This window comes from Myiozetetes cayanensis, unplaced genomic scaffold (assembly GCF_022539395.1).
Source record: "Myiozetetes cayanensis isolate MyiCay16 unplaced genomic scaffold, myiCay2020 scf6-25, whole genome shotgun sequence".
NCBI classification, from domain to species: Eukaryota; Metazoa; Chordata; class Aves; order Passeriformes; family Tyrannidae; genus Myiozetetes; species Myiozetetes cayanensis.
Window position 1 is genome coordinate 31743751 of NW_026087853.1, and position 26245 is coordinate 31769995.

A 26245-nucleotide genomic window follows, 5' to 3' on the forward strand; every position below is an offset into this window, starting at 1 on the left:
CATTACAAGATAGTTGAATATTTCATATATACATAGCCTTTAAATTAGAAAAAATACCAGAGTAAATAACGATGAAATGAGAGATTCACATGAGTCTAAGAATGGAGCCTCTACTTTGCTGATAATTAGTGTCTTCTGCTTTTTGGTGTTTGTATAAACATGCCCAAATATTTATATCGCTTAACAGAACAGGCAGATATCTAAACCAGTACCCACCATGCGTAGTGTTACACCCTGATAAATGATTTAGAACCAAGATGCTGATCATATGCAGTCCAAGCCATTTTGTTTAGGTTCCATCTCAAGAGTTGCCTCTATTTCAGCTATCCAATTTTTCAGTTTTCCCCACTTTATTTCCTTTTAGCACTTTCTCAAGCACTACTTATTTGTTTTTTCTTGTGCATTCTCCTTGCCTTTTCTGCCTTCTTGTTTTTTTACCTCTGTTTTCGTTTTGGTTTTGTATATGAGTGTATTGCCTTTGTTCCAGGACAAGCCATCCTCTCTGTTCTCTAACACTGTTCTACAGCTGCTCTTTGTGAAAATGAGCACAAAGAAGGGGAGGGAAAAGATTAGTTATGTACCTCTTTCCAGTAATGCCACCACTTAAATTGATTTCAGCATAGAAAAAGAAGCCAGTTGCTACTTGTTTATACAAGTTCTATTTAGAGGCATCTGTAGCATTCCTCACTGTCTGTGAGGCTTTATCTTTTCATCTTGTGATTTGGGAAGAGGTTTTAATTACGGTGTAGATGAGAAGAGCACTGTACATGAATGAGACACTGTTTCAGTGGGAGACATTCAGACCACTGAAATCACATGGAGCAAAATAAAAAGCAGCACAGTTTCTATGCTGTCTTTGAAAATTGTGTATGTAACTGCAGTGACCTGTGTGTCTTGAAGCTTGGGTCATCACGTACAATTCTAGATTTGTAATACATGAACATATACAGAAGATGTAGCTTATTTATGTGGTGAGTTTCACCTAGGATTTAATTCTATGACCCAAAATACATATTTAGACACAAAACCTTCCTTATAGAAAATGGAAAGTCCTAATTGAGGTTCCCAAATATGCATATTTACCTCTAAAAATTATTCTTTATGGAAACAAATTCTAGACACAGCTTTACCAATAAACAAGCAAATAAATAAATACATACATTATAAACAATGTAGCAGAAATTCAGTAGCTTTAGAATTACAGTTCCCTTGACTTTTCAGGGTTTTTTTCCCTCTAGTGGGAAAAAGCCATGTTAAGAAAAGATATCTTGCTTCCAGATTCCAAGTTTACTGAGTTTGTATGTCCATGTTGTTCAAAGCACTTTGATGTCTTGAAATGTTTTGGCAGAGGCAGTGAGAAATGTGTTAAGCTATGATTTATTAAAAACAAAATAAAACACAAAAGCAAAGAACAAAAGAAAAATTAAGGAAAAACTCCCCAATGATAAGAACAGGTTGCCTTTTCAATTCATTTTCTGATGTTTACGTGTAGCTCCATCGAAAGCTGGAGGAGCTCAGAGGTCACCTAGAAGGCAATGTCAAAGGATGCTCTCTCCGAGTAAATGTACGATTTCACTCGGTGATCTGATTTTTTTAAAACTTCTGCTGGCTGGTAACACCAAATCTGATTGGTTTGTCCTCTCATCCCCATCTTTTTCCTTTCTCTCTCTCTTTCTCCCTTTGTGTTATCTGTCTTTTCTAGCTGGGGCTTCATTTTAATGTGTATGAGAAAGCTGACCTAATTGACAGCTTGTTTAAAAGGATATCCTACTGCATTTTAATCAATGCTAATCAAACTACTTGGCTTTACAGAAACTTTAAAAAAAAAAAATAAAATATCCCTTTCCAAAATCGAAGTTGCGTATCTAAACTTCTAAAATCAAAGTTACATATTTAAAAGTTTCCTGAAATTTAACTTAGAAATAAATAAGACTGATGCCCTTAATTTAATGGATAAAAATACTTTCTGCCAGTGATTGATATTCCTACCTGAACCAAAAACTGTGACTGATATAAGGTAACCCAAAAGTGTGTAGGTTCATATGTACCTCTGTCTTTAGCTTCAATCTTTTTGGATTAGATTAATATTTGGCTGAATGACAGCTGTGAAAATTTTGTTGCTTCTTTTTTTTAGCAGACTAATGCATAAAATTCTGTAGCATATTTCCTATGCAGTACATTTATTCCTTAATGAAAAAAAAAAGAAAAATAATTAGAATCTAGTGTATGTCATGACACCCCTATAAAGCTGCACATTTTTCATAGAAATATTTAATAAAGCAAGTTAAATCCAACATAACAATACAGACAGCAGTACCTCATGTTTAGAAGTTCAATTAATAAATTAAAATCAGCTTTTCAGCAATTCTATGGAAGTGACTTTAAGCCACATAATTTTGTATATAATGAAAATTAGGAAAAAAATTACACTTTGAGCATAGTAGATGTGAAACTTAGTAACCCTTTATCCCTTTGCACATCCATCCACTGAAGGTTCTCTGAATAATTTCTTTGGATTCATGTCCTCTTTGTCTTTCATACGCTATGATTGTTGTCATTCTCAGCACTATCATTCTAATGCATAATCCACTAAGGTTATACAGTGTGAGATAATTTTGGTAATGATAATGATTTGATAATTTTTACCCCTTTGGGTGTTTTTGCTTATCCAGCTATGTATCTGACATAAAGTTGATTATTACTTATTGTCAAATACAAGTTCTTGAGTTTATAATCTTTTGCAGGTCAAATACAAGGAAATGGAGCTGCTAATATTTTGCAGTTTCTATAAAATACATTTGATTAAAGGACAGTATCTTTTTCCTAGCAAATCTTTTAAGAATCAAGTTTTGAGGGAAATAAACTGTGTCATATTTCAGATTTGGTGGCAACTCAGATTTATTAGTCACAATCAAGACAAAGCAAGTTCCTTTATTTTAAACTACTCATTCTTAAATTTGTGATTTAATACTTAAGAATAAGTATAAAGCCAGGAAAAAAAATTATGCCGTGAAATCTTGTACTACAAAAAAGATCTTCTAATCACACACTATTTCACAGATTGTCACAGGGGAAAGATTTCAAATTAAAGTTGTGACTACATTAGCTGGGACAACATGACTACATGAGTTGTCATGAAATTGTCCTGTTCCTCTGTGCCAATTTATCTGTTATTTTGTGACCATACCCCACACGATCTAAATCAGTCAGTCAGTAAAGAATGTAAGTAATTAATCAAAGAAATGTTCCACATATTCTGCATATGCCTATATTCTTGAAACAAGCAGGGCACATTGCTAAAATTTACTGCTTTGTCGCTGCTGCTCTGACTCATGTGGCAATAATGGATGTTTTAGACAGGACAGCATTTTACAAATGACTGATCAAAGAAAGGAAATACTGGGCAGTTCTCAATAGGGGAGAATTGGAGAAAAAAATTATGAGGAATCTGTTAATAGTTCATTGTTAAAATAATTTTCAGTTTATCCATACTGCTTTTGGAAAGGGTTTTAGATCTAAGTTGCTGATACTCCTACAACGTGGCAAAAGTATTGAATGGTATGGGAGGGGGAGCATGTAGTATCTGATGGCCAGCTTTATAAGTGAAAATGAAATGCTATTGCACAATTGTGTATTGCAAAATACCATTAAGGTGGAACCTTCATTCCAGAATGAATTGCAAAGACATGCTTTCTGGATTAAATTCAAAGGCTATTGGAAATGTGTAGGAAACACTGGAATTCTGCAGAATATCCCAAATGCCACCAAAAGCTTGGAAAGCCTGCCAGATATTTGAAATAAAATTGCACTGAAAACGTGCATGAAAATTAGAGTTAATTAAGCAATTTTGGAAGTTAAGTAGTTTTCATTTTTAATCTTTTGATATCAGCAGTAACACATAACCATTTACAAAAAGTTAATCCTGACCTAAGATTGGTTTTGCATTTCTTCTTGAGAAATTCATTCATCTTGAAGTTATTTTCATTCCTTAATCCTTTGGCCCCTCCCAGAGACCAGTTTGGCACTGAACTGTTACGAAAAAATAGTGTTCTATCACTTGGATATGTTAGCATTCCCCCACTGTTCAAATGAATGTAGCAATAGCAAGTGTATTTGCTACTGAGATGATCAACAGTGAAAGAGTTGACTGGTTTATATTTTAGAACTCATAATACCTACTAAAACCAATACTTTTATGAAAGTATGGAATTATTCTGAAATTCAGCAGAACAATAATGCTTCAATCTGTGCTTTGGAGATTTTTTGGGGTTGGGGTTTTTTTGTACTTGTGCAGGCTAAGAAGTTTAAATGCAAGTTTAATATACACAGAAAAATATTATGGAAAGCCCATCAGAAAAAAATTTAAATCTAAGTATAGAAGTTCTACATGGAGTTCCCAAGTGATATGCCAGACAATTTTTTGTGGCTTTTAAGCAGTATGGCTCCAAGTCAGAGATTCTCGGTTTGTTCAGGAAAAACGTTCTCAGAACTCCTAGCAGAGGCCAAATACTGTCAATAGATTATGTTAAATGAAACCAGGATAATAATTTCTCATATAGGCCTGTGTCTGTCAGAGTCTACAGTCTCCTGCATGCATTTTCTCTCTGATTTTAAGTACCTACCTTCTTTGGCCGTGATGAAGGATTACATTTACATGATATTTATTTTTGATCCTAATATTCCATTATTAAAGATCTGAGTCAAACCAATAAGGCCCTCCAACTGACAACCAATTGCTCTTACAACCTTTGAGCCAAATTCTCAGTTGAGGTAAATAAGCATAGCTCTATTAAAATCATTTTCACGGTGGGGAATTTCTTTGACTGATAATTTGGCCCTTAAATTGAATGTTAATGTGGAGGGAAAGAGCCCAAATGTTAGCACATTAACTTCACCTAAGATAATATGTAGGGCTTGTCCAGTAGCATGCAAAATAAGGAGAGCTTCCACCCTCTATCAAACTGGAAGAAAGAATCACTTAAGTTCATATATGGCAACAAATTTTAAGTAGAATAGGTGATAGATTGCAGAAACATCCAAGGAGCTTGGAAAAGGACTGACATGTAATTTTAATAGCACAGAAGCTTACAAAATCCTGGAATCAGACAGATGCTTAAAGATGGAGACTAGTTAGCAAGAAAGCAACACGTAGAAATTATCAGGAAATTATAAGTGTGCAGCAGATTAAACAGTCACATTGTGTGTTCCAATCGAAGATAAAATAAACAGCAATCCCCATGTGCAGAGGTGCATTGTGAGCATAATCCTTTCCTCAATAACATTAGGTCATTTTGAGATTCATTTTTGATTTCATCCTTATGAGAAAATTAAATAAGTACATTGAGAGGCTATACATAAATAAAAATGAGTTTTGTAGTAAGATTAGGAGATTAAGGAAAATTGTGTGTGTGTGTTTTTTAGCATAGGAAGAAATAAAATATACTGGTATCTTACTGAAGGGAATATTATCATTTGCTTCTATAGAATTAAAACTATGAAAAAAATATAAAATTACTTGCAGTTATTAAATTCTAATTGGAATAAAACTGAAGTTAAATGGTTCCATTATTAATGAAAATATGGATAATTAGATTACAGGATACTTTGACAAGGAAAGTAATAGTATTCTACTTGTAGTAGTTATCTAAGAGAAGATTAAAGTACACAAGTGTCTACCATACCCCTTGTGAATTTGTGTGAGAGTAGACAGGGTGAGATCTTCTTGGAGTATGGTTCCAAATCTCCTCACTGTTCTTGTTTTTGTTAATCTAGTTGCTCAGTCTTAAAAAAACTGATGCTATGCTGATTCTTGCTATTACTACATACTTTGGATTCTCATCTGCAAAGCCCAAGCTAATGGTTTCTTCCATGCTGTTGAAAGACAAACCATGGGAACAATGGCTGGACATTATTTATGAGAATCTTAATTGGAAACTCCTCCAAAAGTCTTAGGTGAATAGCCACACCCCTGTTCTGAGCAAAAGCACACCTATCTTTCTTGGAAAGATTTAAAAAGCAGTGTTTCTAGGAACAGTTTCTGCTCTGTCAGAAGAGGATCTCTCTTTTTTCTTTTTTTTCTTTAGTTATAAAATAGACTGTTTAGATTAATAATTGATTTCTTAAAACTGTAGGTTTTACTCTTGCGTATTATCTGAAGGAATTTTCTGGTTTTGTCTTAATCCTTCTGCAAATCATCTCAACATAAGAAAACATTTCATCACTCGAAGAAAGTGCTGAGGATGTGAATATTTAAGATGGTGTGAAGTGATTCAAATTTTCTTGGTAGTGTTATCTGGAAGAGCAAATGAAATACACAATGCAAGAAAGGCACAAAAATGTTTTCAGAATATTAAAACCTTTTCAAGGAGGAAAAATCAATTGTATAGAAATTGAGGCATAATTTAACACAGACCAATGTGACTGTGGAAGTGATATTTTATATTTCAGTGAAAAAATATGGAATACACATTTGAGACTGAAGAATATTCTTCAGAGACTTCTTATGAATACCATGTTCTCTGCTCAGTCCATTATATACCTAGGTCACTAGTAGCTTAGATGGAAATTCTTGCTGGATTCATCTTTACCACAAATGTATCCAAACTGCTGTATGGTTTTTTAAGTCTAAGGAAGTTTTGCCTAGTTTTCTAAGGAAGTTAATCTTCTCATAATTCATTTTCCCCTCCTACAAAAACATCAAGAGGAGATTTTTAGTGCATTTATAAGAACTATGTCTTTTTAATTTTCACTTATTAGGCTGCTTTTACTCATTCTTCACAGACAGTGAAACATGAAATACTTTCACCCAAAGGGAGGATTTTCCTATAAATTACTGGAGTGTCCTTTTTTAATACTTGATTTATGTCTGGGTGATTAATAGTTTAGAGTATTGGCTATCCTGTATAAACAAAATTTGTCTTAAGCAATCACTAAAATTAGTGTTACCAATTAACTTCTGTGTGTACTGCAACCTTCTGACAGTGGACAGAGTCTCTCAAGAATCACAGACTTTACATTGCATAGAGGCATAATCTGCAGTTTTCTACTAACCTATATTTGGCCACCGGTCACTGAACTTTGCAAGTTATTCTGCTTTTTGGGGCAGTGAGATTGAAGACAAACCTCCATCGTTAAAATGCTGGTTCTGAGTATGTCAACATGTAAAGATATACAGGACCTCTAATGGGTTTTCACTTTGTAGCCTTTGCAGAGTTAGAATAAAACTAATAGTTTTAAATGAAAGAGATTAGTGAAGTTTCATCCTAGAATACCTTATTGTCCTAAGGATAGTGTTGTCAGTTATTTAGAGGAGGAAGGATTGATAGCTGTCTTCAGATTTCATCATTAGTTTTAATTATTTTTCAAATGCAACCCTTTTTTTTTCTTTTAAGAAGCTTCCACCTTAAAAGGCATAAATTTGGAGTCTTTGAAATAGCTGGCCATGGAAACTTTATGAACCCCCTGTTACTATCTCAGTGCTGGAACCACCTATACAGAAAACCTCCTGAGACCCTTACTGTGCCACCATTTCTTTTTTAACAATGTTTTCTTTTCCCCACTGCACAACCAGGCTCGACTCCCTTCGTGCTCATCCACCTATAGTGTTTCTGAGGTATACTTTGCACGTATTCTCTCATACAGTCGACCTGCTCACCCATCACACTTTTTTGATTTCATTTACTTTTATTCTTTGGGTTTTTTTGCATTGCACTGTGCACAAGTGGGGAAAAATCAGCTTGGGGGGCAGATTTTGCATGATCAATCTGCAGCCATGTTCAGCGTGGTTTTAAAATCACCATACCACTCTGGGGCCACTAGGATGTATAGTCTAGCTAGGCATCTGCTACATAGCACATGAGCTTAAATTGTATGATAAAAGCATCCTTAGTTATCTGTTACATTAAAATAAAAATAACAAAATGCCAAATGCTGCACTGGTTAGTCTGACCCCTTTCTGAATAGTGAAGTTGGAAAGACTCTATAAAGATGGCCATCAAGTTATAATTACTAATTACTTGTCTAGATATAGGTGTGTTCATTATATCTGAAGATCATTGTTAATTCACAGAGCTCTGGCTTGGGTCACTGCCTGCCAAAATGCATAACCATTTTAAATACTTCTGTATCAGCTTCATGATCATCTTCTGTAATGAGGTATAGTACCATCTTAACAGGACCTGAAAAATCAAAATACTTTCAATTGTAATTAGAATAGGGGAAAAAGAAGAAATATATTAAGATAAACTAGAATTCATGATATCATGGTATAGAAATAGAGTTTATAAAATACTGTCAAATTAAAGCCATGACCTCCTGTGTAAAGATTAGGGTTCAGCATATTATTATAGTTGATAAATAGATGAGTATCAAAAAGATGGACTTGAGGCTTCCCGCTACACTGAATCAGTCTTGAGCAGATATAGCTATTTATTCTGTATTTTAAAATAATCTCTTAAAGTTCACAAGATCTCATTAAAAAGTTAACAGTTCGCTCTGTCACACTGTGGGCCAAGTTCTAGACCTGATCTGAATGTTCTATTCATGAAAATTATACAAAATGCAAACATAAAGAGGTCACCTACTCGATCACTTTGTCCCTAAACAGAAAGATCTGTATGTAACCAGTACCTGGCTGATGTGTGTGTAATTTATTCTCAAAATCTTCAGCTTCTCAAGCAGTCATTTCTAGCACTTCCTTATCCTTAGCAATAGAAAGTTTTTTCCTAGTTTCAGTGTATGACTAGGCAAAAGATGTAATAGAACAGTTCTTAAGAAGAAAGATGCTTACCAGTTTTTCTGTAATGGATCAATAGTTGTTGTCTGTCTGCACCAGGAGACAAGTAATTCTAAAAATAATCAAGTATGTCTTCTTAAAAGCACCTGGTTACGTATTCTGCAGTTTGTTGTGACTCATTACTGTATGAAAGCCTCATTGTTTTTATCATTATCATCAAAACACCAATATAGAATAAATAAATTATGCTATATTCATGTGCTAATATAGGAGCAAGAAATTAAGTTTAGTGCTTACAGTTGCAAGACAGAAGCCATCCTCATTCCGTTCTTCTGAATGATCTGTATGAAATTAAGAGAAAGCAGTGGATCAACAAGCGTTCCATAGTTCACATCAGCAAAAATGGTGAACGTGCTCTTAGAGATTATGAATCAATAAGCCACTTTCAGGGAAACTGGACTCTTTGTGCTTTGCCTGCAACTTGAGCCATTTGTCCTTCCCTCCACTTTATGGAGGGATCACTGTCTTGGAAAGAAATACAAACCAAGGTATTGCAGCTGGTGGCTAGTCAACAGGTCTCCTGCTTGATCAGATTCCAAAAACTTTTTTGCCTTCTCCAAAGCTATCACTTATTCGCAATTTGTAGTAAAGACTCTACTAGCTGAAGTATCAAGATGGCACTGCAAGACTATGAAAGCAATTCATCCTTTATGTTCTGTCCAAGGGCAAGATCTTCCTATCTGAAATACAGATACCTAGTGAAGCAGATCTTGTGATGCAGTTTCTAGCTAGTCAGAAATCAGAATTTCATGTCACGGAACACACAGAGCAAGACCTAAACAGCCCTGTTTTAAACTGCAAAATAGATTATTCTCTGATGGCAGGATAGCACCCTGTGTATTTTTGAACAGACCATTTGAGCTAGTGACAGATCCAAAGGAACAAATCAATTGAAATTTAAGATCTCTGTGGCGGTTGTAGCTATTTGAAGAGGCAAGAAAGGATTGGAAGTTCTCTGGGGTCTCTAAAGGATTTGAAGTCTCATTTCTGTCTTTGTGAGAGACTCTTCATTTGGAAATACAGCTTAATGTCAGGATGCATGTCAAGCGATGCTCAATGTCATCTGCTATTATTTTGGAAAATGGGAAAGGTTACTATGAGTAAACAACTTCTTGACCTCTAAATGACACGATAGGAAATCTCCCAAACTGAAGTATTGTTAAATCAAGTCTGAAAGCCTGCCAGCAGTTTTTATCAGGGGGAGAAAATGAATAATATTGTAATGTATAATGTCTCATATCCAGGAGGGAAAAAAGGACCACACTTTTGATAGGATCTTAAGGTTGTTTCTTATGTCCACACCTATTTCTGTGGTTCTTATTCCAAGAAAATATTTTTCTTAAACTCATTCTTAGAGCACCAAGTTTGGAGATTCTTGCTTTTCTTTGACCAAGACATCACCAAATAGCTTTGGACCTTCAGATGATATCAGGAACACAGTGACAAGAGAAATGGAATCAGTGCTTTGGGAATTCAGCTGAATGTGCCTTCTGATTAAGGTACAACAAAAGATAAGAGGGAGAACTTCATATGAATGATTTCTGAATTCTGTTTATAGGAAATAGGTGTATTAGAATCATCGCAAAAAATTTTCTCACAATTTTCATTCTTGAGAAAAGTTCTGGAATTGGATTAATTGGTACCGGTAGAGCTCAGATTGCCAAAAAGGGAAGTGTGTGTACTGTCGAGGATTTGCTGTCACGTAGAATGTCTTTGATTAAAGAAATAGAAGATCTTTCAGCAGAAGAGAAACAGTACCTGCAGATTCTACATTGTGAAGAATTTAAGGCAGAATTTGCTGCCTATGTTTTTTCATAGAAAATGTTCTTGTAGAAGCTATTTTGCATCTGAGTCCAAAACTAGAAAAAGCTTTTCACCTGTTCCTTTTTATTGTCACCAGTTGCGTGGATGAAAATGTAGATGTGGTCAGCTGATGCCTATTTGAGAGGAAAGGGCAGAAGGATTTTAGAAACTTATGCTTACTTTTAGAAAGTAAAAGCTCTAGTTTGTTGAGCTCCAGGCATTATAGGATAGTAGTATTATATACCTATTTAGCCCCAGTCAGCACCTTAACAATTCCACTTGTCTAAAATGAGGTATTGTCTTTGTTTCAATTCAGTGAAATTGAAGTGAGTTTCTTTAAATAGTGATTTCCTTGTATCAAGAGAAGTAAAGCTTTAATGCTCTAAAATACTATAGTGATAAAATATACATTCATATTATCTTTAAATTTTACAGTGTGCGATAAAGCTTTTCACCCTTGACAAAAACCAGTTAGCTTCATGCCTGTAATTTTTGTGAATGTTAGCAGGGCTACTTAAATGGTTTGTCTAAGAGTAAAATTATTAATTAGGACTAATAATGACTTAGCAGTTGTGAAGTATAGTATATGTATAATATATCTGTAATTTACTTATTATCCAATTGTCACAAAACATAGTAATTTATTTTTAAATAGCAGTAGTTCACTTAAAAAATTATTACATCAAATTGGCTTCACTTACATTTTTAGAAGTACTCTGACATCAGCTTGTATCTTACAAATATCACACACAATGTAAATTGAACAGATTGTCCAACGAAGGTCCATAGTCTCCTAATGTATAAAATTACACTTAGGTAGTGTTATACAATGGCCCCATTTTTTATTCTCATTTGTATCTCAGACTTTCTAGTACCAACATCAGTTTCTTCCCCCCTCTGTCTCCCTCTCTCCCTGTCCTCTGGCTTTTGCATGCGCTTTGTGTTTGGCTAAAAGTGTAATGAAGGAAACCTATTGATCTCCTTGTTGGAAGGATAGTGGCAACAAAATGCTTACTGCAGTGCTATTCCTGCTTTCTAAACAAATTAAGTTTTTCAAAGAGGAAGACACGCAGGTCTGTCGCTTGTCATATGTTTTATTTAGCCTCATTGAGTGGTTAGAACATGGTGCCTTTTATTGTGAAAGATCTGCAAAATATTACATTGCTTTTCTCTCCCACAAAATACAATTATTTCCATAAAATAGTTTTGGAATATATATTGGCGTGCATATTTACTGATGAGATTTAGTTGTATAGTTAGCATTGTTAATAAAACAACAGAGACCTGTATTGTCTTACCTAATTATACAGAGTAAGCAGTACAAGGAATTAAGTAGCAGTATTCAGAGAGTAAGAGTCACTACTGTTTCCTGCAGCAGGTAGTTGACTTCAGAAGACCATTCAGAGACTGCATGAAGGATTTTGAGTGCTCTAGGTTAAATTTTTTTATATAGTATACATTACAAAATTGTTAATAACCGAATCTTGTTCAGTAGAACTAAAGACAGGTAAGAGATTGGTTCTCCTACCTAGGCTAGATTGAATAGAAGCCAGTACTGAAAAACCAGGAACTGCAACTCTGACTTTCAGAGGTTTACCACCAGCACAGAACCTAGAATTCAGTTTTAGGCACAGGATGTTAAGTTCACTGTTGGTATCTGTTGTAAATCTGCTCTACAGAGCACAAATAAAGTAAATGTAAGCAGTTAGTGTTTTCTTCTCTGATTTGACACAGAAGTCAAATAGAGAATTTGTTTCTTTACATCTGACATAAATATACTGAGCCATTGAACAAAAATTCCTTCATTAAATTGAGATTGCCTATCTTGTTGCCTTAGGAACACCACATACTTTGTAGAGAGGCTTTTTGAAATTTGAAATAATGTTTTTCCGGGAAATAAATGAACACACCAGAGCCACTAAGGATCCACCAATCAATTGAGGCTCCTCAGACTATGCTGGAACAATCTAGTCCTGAGTTTCTGTGGTTTTGGTTTTTTGGGGAGGTTTTTTGCAGTGGCTTATAGAATAATGAGTTTTTAAGTAAAATTAGAATTTATAGGTATTTCTCTTTCAAACATGAACAACAGGTCAGAGCTTTCTATTTGGCGATTGCCATTTAAAGGATTGCATTTTTGCTTTGCTAATAGTACCACCTTACTCTAGGCTTAAGAAAAATGAATGAATTAAAATTCTCACTTTTAGAGAAACATGGTTTCCTCAGTGCACATTCAAGAGCAAAAATTTATGAAAAACAGTGATCTAGTTTCCTTATTCATAGAAGATAGTTTTGCTAGTTCTATCTTCATTCATGATATTAGGATTAGTTTAGGATTAGGATTACAAGAGTATCTTCTCTAGCATTCTCTTTGCCATATGAGAATAGAGTATGGCAAAACTTCCAAGTTACATCAGGAAAGAAAGTATGTTATTGCAGTAATTGACCAAAGTATACATTAATAACTTTGATTAATGGCATCTTAGATAATTGGTATTTTAAAATTCATTAAGAAATGTTGCTATATTTGTACTTTAAATACTATTTATCTTTGTTTACCCATTGCTGAATCTCCTAATTAGATCCATTATTAGTTCATACATTCAAAATAGAAGCAGAATTTTACCTAACCTTACATTATCTCTGTGCATGGTACTTACCTTGTGACTTCTACCAAATAAAATTATCCCTTCATATTAACCCTTTGCACTTATTGTTTTGTTCTCTTCTAGTAATTTCAGTTCAAGCATTAAGTTCATTTACAAAGAACTATTTAACACTTGGGAGAGTGGTAAAAGAAGAGGTTTTGAATGGCATGTCATTTCATGTTACAGATTTTGGCTTAACCCTTATTTATTCAACTTAACAAAGTTGCAATACTTTTTATTGATTTTCATTATAGTAAAATACTTCCCAGCTCTGCATTTATCAGAGAAAGAACAAATAAAGTTTAAAGTGTTTATTAGGAAGCATTAGGCACTAAGAAGTTAAATGATAAAATCACAACTATTTTCCAGATAATGTAATATACATTTCTATATTCTAAAACCCAAGTAATTCAGAAATAATTTCCATCCTTTCCCATTTGGAACTTTAAAGTTCCTTACTTTTTGTTTCAAGATAAATCTTTATGTTTCAGTTTTTAGTAAATTCTTCCCCTTGCTTCTTGTACCACAAAATAGGGAGACATTTCACCCTGCTAGAGATGTGCAATCCCTTATGAAACAAATTAGATCAAGGTTAAGAGCTATGAATGTCATTTTCTTTTTGACTGATTAGAGCTTAGACTCTTTCACATTTTCCAAAGTCAGTCTTGTCATTATTTCATTAAAGATACATCCATTTAAGCAGAGGAGTTTTTTCCATTTGCTTGTGCTGTACCATTTTTTTGACTGTATGGCAATAAAATGGGCTTGATTAGATATAACTGTGAGATTTCTTTTCTAGACAACCACTGCTTTCTTTTTAAATCCAACGTTAAGCTGTTCACCAGCCTGTAGTGTTTAGAATTTACTTTTTTACTACTTAAATCAACTTGTTTGAAAAGCCAGACATTATTTTGCATTCTATTACGCTAGTAATAACACTTAATGCAACTGTTCTTTAGGTTCAGCTCCCAAAGCAATCTAACTCTTCAGAGTCAGCCTCAGTAATAGAATCTGTGGAAAAAATAGTCTAGATTCTGAAATAATAATGAATCAAAGTAGAGCCAAGCTTTTATTACACTGCCGTTACAGCTCTTGGAGTAATCACTGATATGAAATGCCATCCATGTGATCTCATTTACATGTATCTCTAGTGGGCAGTGTATGTTTTAATACATGGAAATCAGATACACACAGTGGTGTCAGCATCAGTAATGCATAGCTCAGATGTCAGTGGGTTCCCATCAGTGCTTCCTATGTTATCTTCCTTTTTTTCCAGTTTTTCAAATGCAGTTTTGTAACGTGGAAAAAACTTCTTTATTTTAGTTAAGCTCAATATTTTTACTTGAGCTAGGAGCATCAAATTTGAAGGCCTTCAAGTACACCTGTACACTTGTTTGAAGCTTAACTTAAAAGAGCTTTTTTCATTTTTATACTTGAAAGTCTGAGATTTTGGCTGAATATTGTATACATCAGTGACTATAATATACACCATATATAAGATTATTGTTCCCTCTGTTTACTACTTTTAGCTCTTATACTTGAAGCTGTTCAAATTTGGTGCTCCTAGCTCAAATAAAAATATTAAGCTTAAGTAAAATAACTGCTTTGGACTTATACTAGTGCAGAAATTATGATTGTACTACATGGGGAAACATGTTTTGTTCCTTGTCATATAGTTTAAGAAGTAGTCCAACTATTTGCTTTAGAATAATAATAACTATAGAAATCTCCAACTAAAATTGCTGGTAAACAGCAACAGAAAAAGGTGAAAATTAACTTTAAAGATGATTTTAAAATGTAAGAAATTGGATGATGGCCTTTTGTTGACTCCTTTGGGCCTGAAGGTCAACTGTTCACTTGATTGGTGGCTTTTGAAGCCACATAGTCTTTGATTTTTTTGTTCCTGCTTGTGTGTGTTCATATTCCTTTAACACAGAAGTGCAAGTCATGTTACCTGTGCAGTCAGCTTCCCCGAAGATAAGACTGTAAGCATGAAATATGGGTTGTCGACTTTGTTAGCAGTTACAAATTTGAGTCAGACTCCTTCAAACATCAATGAAGAGCTGGGTTTTCAGTCCACAGACCTTGGATTAAAGGGATGACAATGACTAGACATTAAGAGAACTGAATTGTGTTTCCCAGCAGTAGCAGCTGGGTTGAATGGTGCTGGAACAGAAAGCTCAGTGCTGTAGCAGGAAGGCCTGAATGGGTACCAATGAAGCTTATATCACATTTTCTGTCACTGTATTAGTGCTGACTTCACTTTTCATGCTGGAAAAACTTCTTGCACCATTTTCAGGGGTGCTTATTTTCTGTGTGTCCTTTCTGAGACACATATTGTGTAATGCTCATGTCACACCACAGCCAGCAATGTACGCTCACAGCCAGAAAGCCAAACGTAACCTGAGCTGCATCAAAAGCCATGCGGACAGCAGGTCAAGGGAGAGGATTCTTCCCCTCTACTCCGCTCTAGTGAGACCCCCCCCCTGAAGTACTGTACCCAGGTCTGGAATCCTCAGCACAGGAAGGACATGAACCTGTCGGAGAGAATCCAGAAGAGGGCCGTGAGATGATCAGAGGCCTGGAGCACCTCTCCTCTGAAGACAGGCTGAGAGAAATGGGGTTGTTCAGCCCAGAGGAGGCTCCAAAGAGACCTCACTGCAGCCTTCCGGTACCGAAAGGGGGCTACAGGAAGGCTGGAGAGGAACATTTTACATGGGCTAGTAGTAACAGGACAAGGGTGAATGGCTTTAAGCTGAAAGAGGGTAGGTTTAGATTAGATGTTAGGAAGAAACTACTGTGAGAGTGGTGAGGCACAGGAACAGGTTGCCCAGAGAAGTTGTGAGCTCCCTATCCCTGGAAGTGTTCAAGCCAAGGCTGGATGGTGCTTGGGCAACGTGGTCTAGTGGAAGGTTCTCTGCCCATGGCAGGGGAGTTGGAACTAGATGATCTTTAAGATTCCATTCCAATGCAAACATTCTATGATTCTATGCTTAGCACACCAAATGTAGTTGAAATAATGGCAGCTGATGATCTAATCTCTGTAATCCAACTGGATTGTCTTGTAGGCATGTCAAATTTAGTTTAGATGTCTCTGAGTCTCAGTTTCCCATTTGTAAAATCAAGTCATGCCTCTGCTTCACAAATATTTTGTAAAAATAAATTCCTTCATGTGTATTACAGTGTTTCATATTGTAGAACCAAGCACAGCAGAGGAATCTGTAAAGAACTAAATTATTCCCCATAGACAAGATGATTTGGATAATGTTTAGTAAGTAAAACATGAAATTAGTCTTTGAGCAGGGAGATTAAAATGAAATAGCCTTATCTTGTCTTATGAGAAGCCCTGCTGAAAATAATTCTGATGAAATCACAATGCCTACCTGTTAAAGTAAAAATAAGAGTTGCACACATGACATTGATCTGTCCTAAAAGCTGTTTCACTTAATCTTGCCAATTTTCCTTGGCTGTATTTGAATGAAGAATTTGTTTTAAAATTTTATTTTGAGGGTCATGCAATTCAAGTTTCCATTTTTTTGCAGTAATATGGATATTTCATTGTTTTAATGCTTCATTGAAATCAGCTGTTGCTGGGTCAAGAAGTAGAAATGTGAAACTAGTTGAAATTTCATTGAAAAGCAAGACTTGTAATACAAATGAACCTTTTAAAATGTCAACCTTGTTAGTGTATGTGAAGGGTTAGAGAGTAATTTATGGTGTCCATGAAGACAAGAATTTCTATATATCTCTTATGTATCTTATTGACATCTGACTGACAGTAGCTTAAAAGGCTGGTTAATATGGAATGAACTAAAAAGTCTTCTAAAAAAGTTTAAAAAGTCTTAATGCTGGTCTGATAGAGTATAAGTCAGGCATCTAATGCATACTTGAAAGGCTAGATGGTTTGTCAGTCAAACCCTTTCTTTTGACAAACAACAAGGACAACGGAAATTTCTTTCCCTTGTATCTCTTAGGAAATACAACTTATTGTCTTTGCCTTTATTTACACTATCTACTTTTCAAACTGGAGAATATTTTTGGGGCACTTGGGGAATGTTGAAGATTTTCATTCAAACAAATGAAAGATCTTGTTCATACAAGTAGGAGAACTTCTGATTTTTTAGGAGTGCAGTGTTCCTAGAAATTTCTTGTGTCTTACAAATCCCACTCGAATTTTCATAGCACCAGTTGGAGTTTGTGCACAAATTTGGCAAAAATTAAGTCAAACTTATGGCTTGATTTAATATGGGCTTTAGCTTATAGAAGATGCATGACCTCTTCATATTTGGGTATTTTAATTAATGCAGCTTCTCTGAACAAAAGCACTATGATATCAAATAAGCTCTGAACAGCCCCTAAAATATCACAGAAATGTGCCATCTTTCCAGTGTTATTCACATGGCACAGATCTGTATGCTGTCCCATGCTCTGAAAACACAAAATTCAGTTCATTTTTTTCTCATTTTATAAATGTAAACATTTAATTAAAATTACTCTGAAATCCCTCTTTACCTCTTTTTATTCTCCACTATCAAGCCTATACTACCAGTTTGTAGGAACCAGTTTGCTTTCCCATTAGCTTACTGACCAGAGGTTTGCTATTTTGTCCCTTTTTTTCCTATGTGTATCATAGATCTTCCTGTTTTCTCATTCAGTGAGGTGTTCAGCTTGCGATTTTACTTGATGTGTAAGATTTTATTTGGATTCTCTTCTAGTAATAAATGTTTTGATTTTACCTCTCCAGGACAAGGTCAGTTTCCACTGAGAGATGACTAATCCCAGAAAACTGCCCTTTGCCTTTTCATTCCATATGGTTCCAAATACTGAATAATGTCTTTCTTTTATACTGCTCCTGTAAAAGGAACCAATTCAGGCCTGATGTTTCTTCAGTGTATTCATCAATCACTTCCATCATCCTGTTTGAACAGTAGTTAGGATTAATCATAATCTGACCATAAAATTCCATATATGTGTTCATAGTCTACTGGGAAACAATTACCAAATTTAAAAAATCTGTATGTAAAGTGTGGGTGACTAGAGAAAAACTCAGAAAAGAGAACTCAGTAATATACGGCTGAAGACATAACGACATATTCAAAATTTGAAAATTACTTTTGTTCAGTGTCCAGTAACACCTAATAAGCTTAACACTTAATAAGTGGTAAAAATCTGCTCCTAAAATTATTTTGGCTTCAAATGATTTTTTGCTTTTTTCTTCCCACTGACTGCAAATGAGTGATTTTCTGTGTGGAATACTGCATTAGTCATACTTAAATTTTGGTGAGGTGAATCCCACCATCAATGCTGCTTGTTTCAAAAATTGTGTTAATGAGTAATGTCTGGAGTTATCAAATTCCTTGTGCTCACCTTTCTTTCCCTTTCAGAGGTGGTCTCAGTATGACAAGAAAAATTTATTCGGTTGTTTTGAACTGACTTTAGTCCTAATTCAGATGGCCATAAAGTATTCTCTTAAGACCTCATGTGTTCAGCTCAGTGTAAAAGTACTGTTTGAATAAGAATGCATTTCTGAAATAGGAAGATGCATGTTGTAATAGGATTATTTAATCCTCAAATACCTTATTGAGCATTTTCTGAAGTACGCAAGTCCAGATACTTTTTTTTTTCTTTTTCGGGAACGGGATCATTTTTAAGGTCCCTTCCAACCCAAGCCATTCCTGTGAATGTTTTTTAATAACTTCATTAATAGATTCCCTATTAATTCAATTAAAGCAATTCTCTCTGTTCTTCAGATTAGATTTAAAACATTCTTTTTATTAAACCAACCAATGTATTTCACTGCTTTCTTTTTTTTTTTCCCTCCTAGTTTAACCTTAGGATATTGTTTAGAATAACAGGTCAAAATCAATTTTTTAAGTATTGTTTTATAACCAGTTTGAACTATCGGTTCATGGTTTAGTTTTCTCTTATGTGTTTATTTAGAGGCACTGAATAATGTGTCTAACCCTTAGAGGATAAAAGGTATTTTAGGCGAAAGACACTGTGCAAACCCTACAGCTGTAAATCAGACCACATGTGATTTGATATGTATTTAAGGCAGGCAAATATTTCAGAGACCATTCAAATGGCATGTGCCACTGTATATTGTACAGAACTCAGATTATGTAATTAGTAATAAAACACATGCAGGAAAAAAACCAGCAGCAGCATACTTTCCCACATCACAGATAATAAGTAGTCTTCATAAAGCTACTGAAGTTTCAGGGAAAGGTTATATGAGTTATGCACATTCTCACCAGCAGTAAGTGTAGTAGGTGCAGTACCTCATAAACAGGCCTGCCTGGTGTTCATGAGACACTGAAAGGAATACAGTTCCTAAATTGTTAACGGCTGCTGTGCTTTGCATTCCCTGCTTCCTTCATTACAGCTTGGCGAACTCATTCCCTTTGCTGTACCTTAGTCCTCTGTGTACATTTGGGTTTCTGCTGGTGGTTCCACATTCTGCATGCTTTCCTCAAAGTGGAGCAATGTGCTTTCCCATAAATGCTAAAGGTTATGGGTCAGCCTCCTACAGGCTGTGTGTTTTTGAAAAACAGGCTCTTTCTGTTGGTGATAAATCATGTTTTGATGTCATTGTTCTGAAATGTTCTTCATGTTGTAATACTGAGTTGAAATGTACTCCCGTAAGAGTTAGCTTTTCATATTGGGCTGGAAAATCTTCATCTTTGTGTAGCAATTTGTTTTATTATAACCAATGGCTTTTAATTGTACCTCCCATAATGAAGAGCTGACTTAATACTCTGTGCTAATCTTGTTATGACTTTAAAAAGGTAAGTAATTTCTCTAACAATTCCTAACAGTCACGGTAAAGTGTTAAAGGGTTTCTCAGTTCTCTTTTTTCATTATTTTTCACAATAATTTTTCACTTGTAGCATGAAATTTTCTTTGTGTCTTTTTCTATTTTACCTGTAAAAAATTTTTTTGTGGACAGATTTTTATTTGCAGCAAAACATATCATGTAAATTTAAATGAATCCAATTTAGTCTAGTCATTGACTTCGTTTTTCAGATCAATCATGACAGATAGATAGAAGCTGTCAGCAGAACTCTTTGTTTTACCATTCCCTTAATTTATTTTTGAGTACTTTGTTTCACATTCTGTTTATTACTTCAGCCTATGGGAGAAAGCTTACTCTGCATTCCACATGATGAAGTTTTATCTTCAAGAACATAAAAATCCAGTTTGCTTAAAAAACAGAGTAATGTGAACTGAATGCTTTGGGTTTGATTACGTTCTGTCTGAACTATGCAGGAAAATGGTACTGGCTGGTAGCCCAGTGTATCTTTTGCCAAGATAGATTGTGAACAAAGACTTGGCTGTAGAGTGGACAAACAATAAATCTATACTTTCCCTGTGAAAGGAAAGACAGCCATAGGTGGTTATTTCTGTAACTGCCTGTGAATGAGAAGAATTATAGTAAATACTACTAATAATAACTCTCCTCAGTTAGTCTTGATACTATATGTAATGTAATATGGATTCTTCACTTAACAGTAGCTGTGAAAAGAATACAGATTTTTTGTAACTGTCACAAATAGCAAAGTAGTAAAACATACAAATAATAAATATGATAAAAGGCACTTAAAGCACACAACCCCGTTTATACAAAGCTCCATTGCTGCTAAAACTGTATGTGTTAGGAAACTGGTGGGTTTTATTCAAAATCATTTTACTGGAGTTTTGATTAAAAATAACGTTTAGGATAAGAATGTGCAACTCATATTAAACAGAAGTATTATGTAATGACTAATTTTGATGTCAGTTATGTTAAAACATGGTTTGTATTCTGCAGCTGTGAGTATAGGTTGGGAAACGATCAAGTCTAGCTGATCAAGCCTTTTATTTTATTATCATGGATTCCTCTTCCACAGCTGCTTTTAAAATTTGTGGGAAGCAAATTATTTCTCATACTGCATATGTTGCCCATCAGGTGAGTGATAATGTGGAAACTGTAGGCTGGGTGTAAGAAATCAAAAAGTAAATATAAAGTCCTCTGTGTGCACAGAATTAAAAAAATGACCTATAAGAGGCTGTATGTGAAGCCAGCTGTCTTTTGTTGCCATTGTCACTTGGACATTGTAAGAGCAAAACTTTGTCGACACGTTTTTTATATTGGAAGATTTGATCTGCAAATCTCAGCTGCTCTGTTCATTATAAATCTCTTGTTTTTGTCCATACACTAGCTCCACTATAGGTTGGAAGGGCTTAAAGATGAACTGAGGAGGAATAGAGGCTACAACTCGAGAGTAACTATTACTGCTCAAAGGAGCTGTTTTCCATTCGCAAACATTGCTTTGCGCTATGGGTTTGGGCTCCTTCTGTTCCTCCACTTTGTTGAAGACTCTCTCTTGACTTCCATTTTACTTCTTTAGCACTGTCTTTGTCTGCTAACATTTTTCCTCCTCTCTAGTAGCTTTTATCTGTGTCCTTTGGATCACATATTTTACTCAGTTTGTTTTAGTAGATTGTTTCAAATGTTTGTGTTTTGTATTTTTTGGTTTTTTGCCTTTTTCTTTAGGACTGTGTTATCTCACTGAGTTTCATTCCACAGTTTGCTGAATCGCTTGGTTATTTTGCAGCAGGCCCCTTCCTCATTTTCTCTTTTCATATGTTTTTCAGTGAGAAATAAGAGAGCCTCTTCCATTTTAAACAGTAGTCTTACACACATAGACCCATGTCTCCTTTTGCACACACCATCTTCTGCCTTGCCACATCCATCCTGCTTCTCTATTTCTCTCTCTCCCTCTCTCTCTTAATCTGTGCTTCTCTTTTTTTTTTATGCTTTCTTTCCTACCATTATACCATCTTTTTGGTCCAGAATTGTCCTTTGGTAAATTATAGGTAAATATTTACTTCTTTCTGAGAGAGTTGATATTATGCCTTTGAAATCTAGTCAAACAACTCTGGGCCAAATTTGGGCATCATTAATATTTTGTTTGCAGTTTAACTGTATAGTATTTTTGGTGGGAAGGGGGGAGGGCTTGGGTTTTTTCTGTTTGTTTTTGTAAAACAAGAGTTTTTTTCAGGGAAGGACACCATAACCCACTCTAAGTTGCAACATTACTTTCCATAAGTTTTTCCATTACAATAAGTAGACTGTGTTGCGCTGTAGAATCCAATTTTTTTATGTGAATATACATTTGGGGCAAGCTGCTGTGGAACAGAAGAAAGAGGTTTAGAGGCTGGGGCACAGTTGGTTTCAACCTTTAATGGTTATTCCTTTCTGAAGACAGTTTTTGGGGGGTCAAGCGTGTACCATTCTTCATCAGTTGTTAGATCATACATATTCACCTTCTAGGCAATTTTTCTGTAACTGCAAATTCCAAGTGAGGTCTGAAAGATAATCTGGATTCACTTCTTTCACTTCTTTGTGCTTTCAGCAGAGACAAATGTTCTGGGAAATTACACCCTCAGCATCACCTGTGCTATTCTACTTCTTTCACCACATGTACACACTTTTACTTCATTAATACTCTCACTGAAATTTAAAATATCTTTGTCAGTATAGTAAAAAAGAGAAGGATTCCATTCTTACTCTGTTTGTTTTCTTGTGGTTTACTTTAGTTGGGGTTTTGTCCACACAAAATGTTTATTATTCAAGTGCTGCCAGTTCAGTCAGCTGGCATGCCAGTAGTTCATCCAAAAACTTGCAGCTTCAGCATTATTACACTTTGTGCTATCTTTCCAAACCTGAGAAGAATTAACAAGAGCTGATGCCTCAGTATAGATAACATTTAAACTGTGTTGTGTTTGCAGTGCTGATACTCTTAAAAAAAACAATTGTTTTTTAAATCTTCATGGTAAACAGATGGAACTTTAAATGTCCAGTTTTACTAGAATATTAGACCGGTATGAATTGTCGAATTTCCCTGAAATCAGACTACCTGGAATAGCACGGTGGCAGCTAAGCATCAAGGAATTTATTGAGAAACCATTTGCCATTCTCACACAGTTGCTTTTTAAAGTAGAATTGCACTGTAAAATTTATACTGAACATACCATTTTTTTTAACCAAACAGGAACAGCTGAGTAAATTTATCTGGCTCAAGCCAGGAGCTGTTTATACAATTGTGAATTGCTTATCCAATTGTGAAGAATTCTTTTTAAACATTTTCAGAACCAACACAATTGAAATTGAATATTGAATACTTTAAACTCATTCTATAATACCTGAATATATCAACAATAGAATTTTAAATCAAGTCATGATAATATATGCTAGTTATGTTAGTGTTCTGTCTAATCATAGGACTTAGATTCAGAGCTACTGTAGTTACAACTGCATAAGAAAATGTGGATTTTTTTGTTGAAAACTGAAGCTTAATATGTGACTTTAAACACTCTGTTCTTTGATTTTTTTCCCTATTATTGTCATGTTGTTTCTTATGGGAGGGGTGTGGAATCAAATCGCTTGTATCAGATCCTGACCATCAGCTACTACTCTTGTGCATAAATATTCCTATCTCATGCAAAATATGTAAGAATGTTGCTGAAAATATGTACAGCCTCTGTCTTAGATCCCAGGAGCTTGCCCATTTTATCTCTGTATTTTGCATTCTTGTTAACTTCTGTAGCTCATAGAGTCTGTGCTCTCTCTGCAGGTCCAGTCTAGGTGCAGCAGCAAGGAGAACATCCTCAGAGCAAGTAAGTACTGAAACTTCGTAGCACTAGTGAGAAACTGAGACTGCTCAGGAGACAGCAAATGATAGTCAGATCAGAGCTATATGGTTGGGACATAAGTGGGTTTGCAGATGAAATTTAATAACTTAAGGCAGCGAAATTCAGTCCGAAGACAAAAGTGTAAATAGCTCCTATTGTTCATGTGTTAATGGAGAGTCATCCTTTAATTTATTCTTCCAAGTTGTTTTTCTAATGACATGGAGGTCTGTGTTGTTTGTGGTAATGTGTTGTTGTAAATGATCATATGTGTCCAGGTTTTATCGACAAGAATTAATACTCAAAGACAATGAAAATGGAAATTCTCAAATTGACTATACATGATTTTTATTTTCATGAACGTTAATTTGAATGTTGGATTACATAAAACCAAACCAAAAAATGCAAATATTAAGAAGTCAGATTTGTCCAAATGATGTGTTCTTTCATTTGCACAATTCTTTTTCTTTGTTTTATGGAAATTTTTCTAGTGCAAAATTTGATCCACCATATATGTGTGTGTGTGGGTGTGTATACATATATGTGTAATGACAGGAATAGGAAGTTGTTTTGGTGATAAAAGAGAAGGCTGTCAGGAATTTTCTACCTTATGCAACCAATTGACTTAGTTGCTTCTAAGCTAGAGGATTATTTTGCCATACAGCGTGCAGCTTAATGTAAGTAGTTATTTTTAGAGCCATCTGACATTTATTTTCACATTAGTGAAAGATAACTTGGGAAAGTGTGAGGGGTTGTTTAATGTCACTTACTTGTAATTAAAAAGTACCATTTAGTAATTTTAGAACTTAAAAAATCATTGTTTGTCTCTTGGGTCTGTTTAAATGGGTGATACCTCTAATAGAAGAGTTAATATTTGTTTGTAGGAAGAAATAGGATGAGAGAAGGGTTAGTAGTTACACCTGCATCTTTCTTCCTTTCTTCATTAAGGTTATTCATGCTAGTGTTAAACCTAGAGATGATTTATTTTCTTGGCCTCTCTTGAAGTAATAATGGGTTTTACTTTTGGTGTTGGAACAAAGCTGTCAGAGATTAGGAAAGTTTATCTATGTTGAGGAAAGCAGGTTTGTCAGAGATTTCTCTGAGATTTCTCAGATTTTAACAGAACCTTTGGCTTAAGCAAATGTATTAGGGACAGACTTGTGAATCTGAAGGTAGTGCTCTGGGCACCATTCAAAGCTTTCAAAGCCTCTGAATTCATTCACTTTTTAAGGGTTAAAGTAAAATATTAGTCTTTGAAATAGCTTACAGTGAATTTTAGGTTGCACTAAAACACAAAAACATCTAATGGCTGCAGCATCAAGGTTGTTCACTGCCACACAATTCCCTCAGCTTTCATTCCTGTGACTTATTTTTTCCTAGCATCTTTCTTCATTTTTCCCAGCTTATAAGAAAACGTCAGGAAAATGTGTGGAATCTGCTGGACCTGCAGGATTTACAATGCTGCTAAGCAGGGTTTCTTTTTATATACAGAGGAAGGGTATGGGAAGTTTGACTATATCCTTTTCCTTTTTAATGAGGTTGTTAACAAAATACAGGCATAATAATTGGAAATGCAAGCTTGCTAGAGAGATTCCTGTTGTTAGAACCAGGAGTGCAGTTTTTGCCATTAGTTACACTTTTATCTTACAATAGTTAAATTTGGATCACTTCTCCCTAGTTTGCTAATGAGAAAGTGAGGTGTAAGAGTGTGCAAAATCTTCATATAGTTAGAATATACCTCATTGGCTGTTTCTGTCTTCCACAGAATGCCAACTGCAATCTTAAGGAAAGGCATTTAGTCAATTAAAAATTATTTGTAATTGACAAATTCACAGTGCCTGGTTTTGTCATTGTGTTATATTCTAAATACATACAAAGAGATTGTTCAAATAGTTTCTTCCAGAATCTTTCTTAGGAAAATTAGGTGGGCGGTTTTACTTGTCTCTACTTCTTCCTCTGAAAGATAGTTACTGTGTTAGCAGCAAAAAATAATCAATGAACAATTTCCCACATAAAAAGGCAAGCACGTGTTAGTACTGAAGGAAGTATCAGATGTACAGATTAATTAGGAAACCTTCTCTTCTGAAGGAAGAACTTATATTGTGTGATTGTTTTACTATTTTTTAGTTATTTTTTATTAGAAGACTACACTTAAAGCAATAATCTATTTTTTTCTGGAATTTGAAGGCATGTGCAGCAGCAAATGGGATATTTAGGTAGCTACTGCAAAGCAAAATCATGTCATTAACAATTAGTTCCTATTAATTGTTAATGCTTTCTTATAATTTATGTTGCTTTAGGAATATCATTATATATCACATATTGAACA

At 34.9% G+C, this 26245-nt stretch overlaps 1 protein-coding gene across 23 annotated transcripts in view; it reads left to right on the forward strand.

The window, feature by feature from the left end:
• GPHN (gephyrin) overlaps positions 1-26245 on the forward strand; it is a 285353-nt gene that overhangs the window by 209152 nt on the left and 49956 nt on the right. For 12 of the 23 annotated variants that reach the window (XM_050334967.1, XM_050334971.1, XM_050334973.1 and 9 more), the window contains 3 exons: positions 7571-7612; positions 21444-21506; positions 23862-23904. In XM_050334967.1, coding sequence (XP_050190924.1) covers positions 7571-7612; positions 21444-21506; positions 23862-23904 — 148 coding nt within the window. The remainder of the gene's footprint in view (positions 1-7570; positions 7613-21443; positions 21507-23861; positions 23905-26245) is intronic. The other 11 variants (XM_050334972.1, XM_050334978.1, XM_050334982.1 and 8 more) reach the window with 2 other exon arrangements.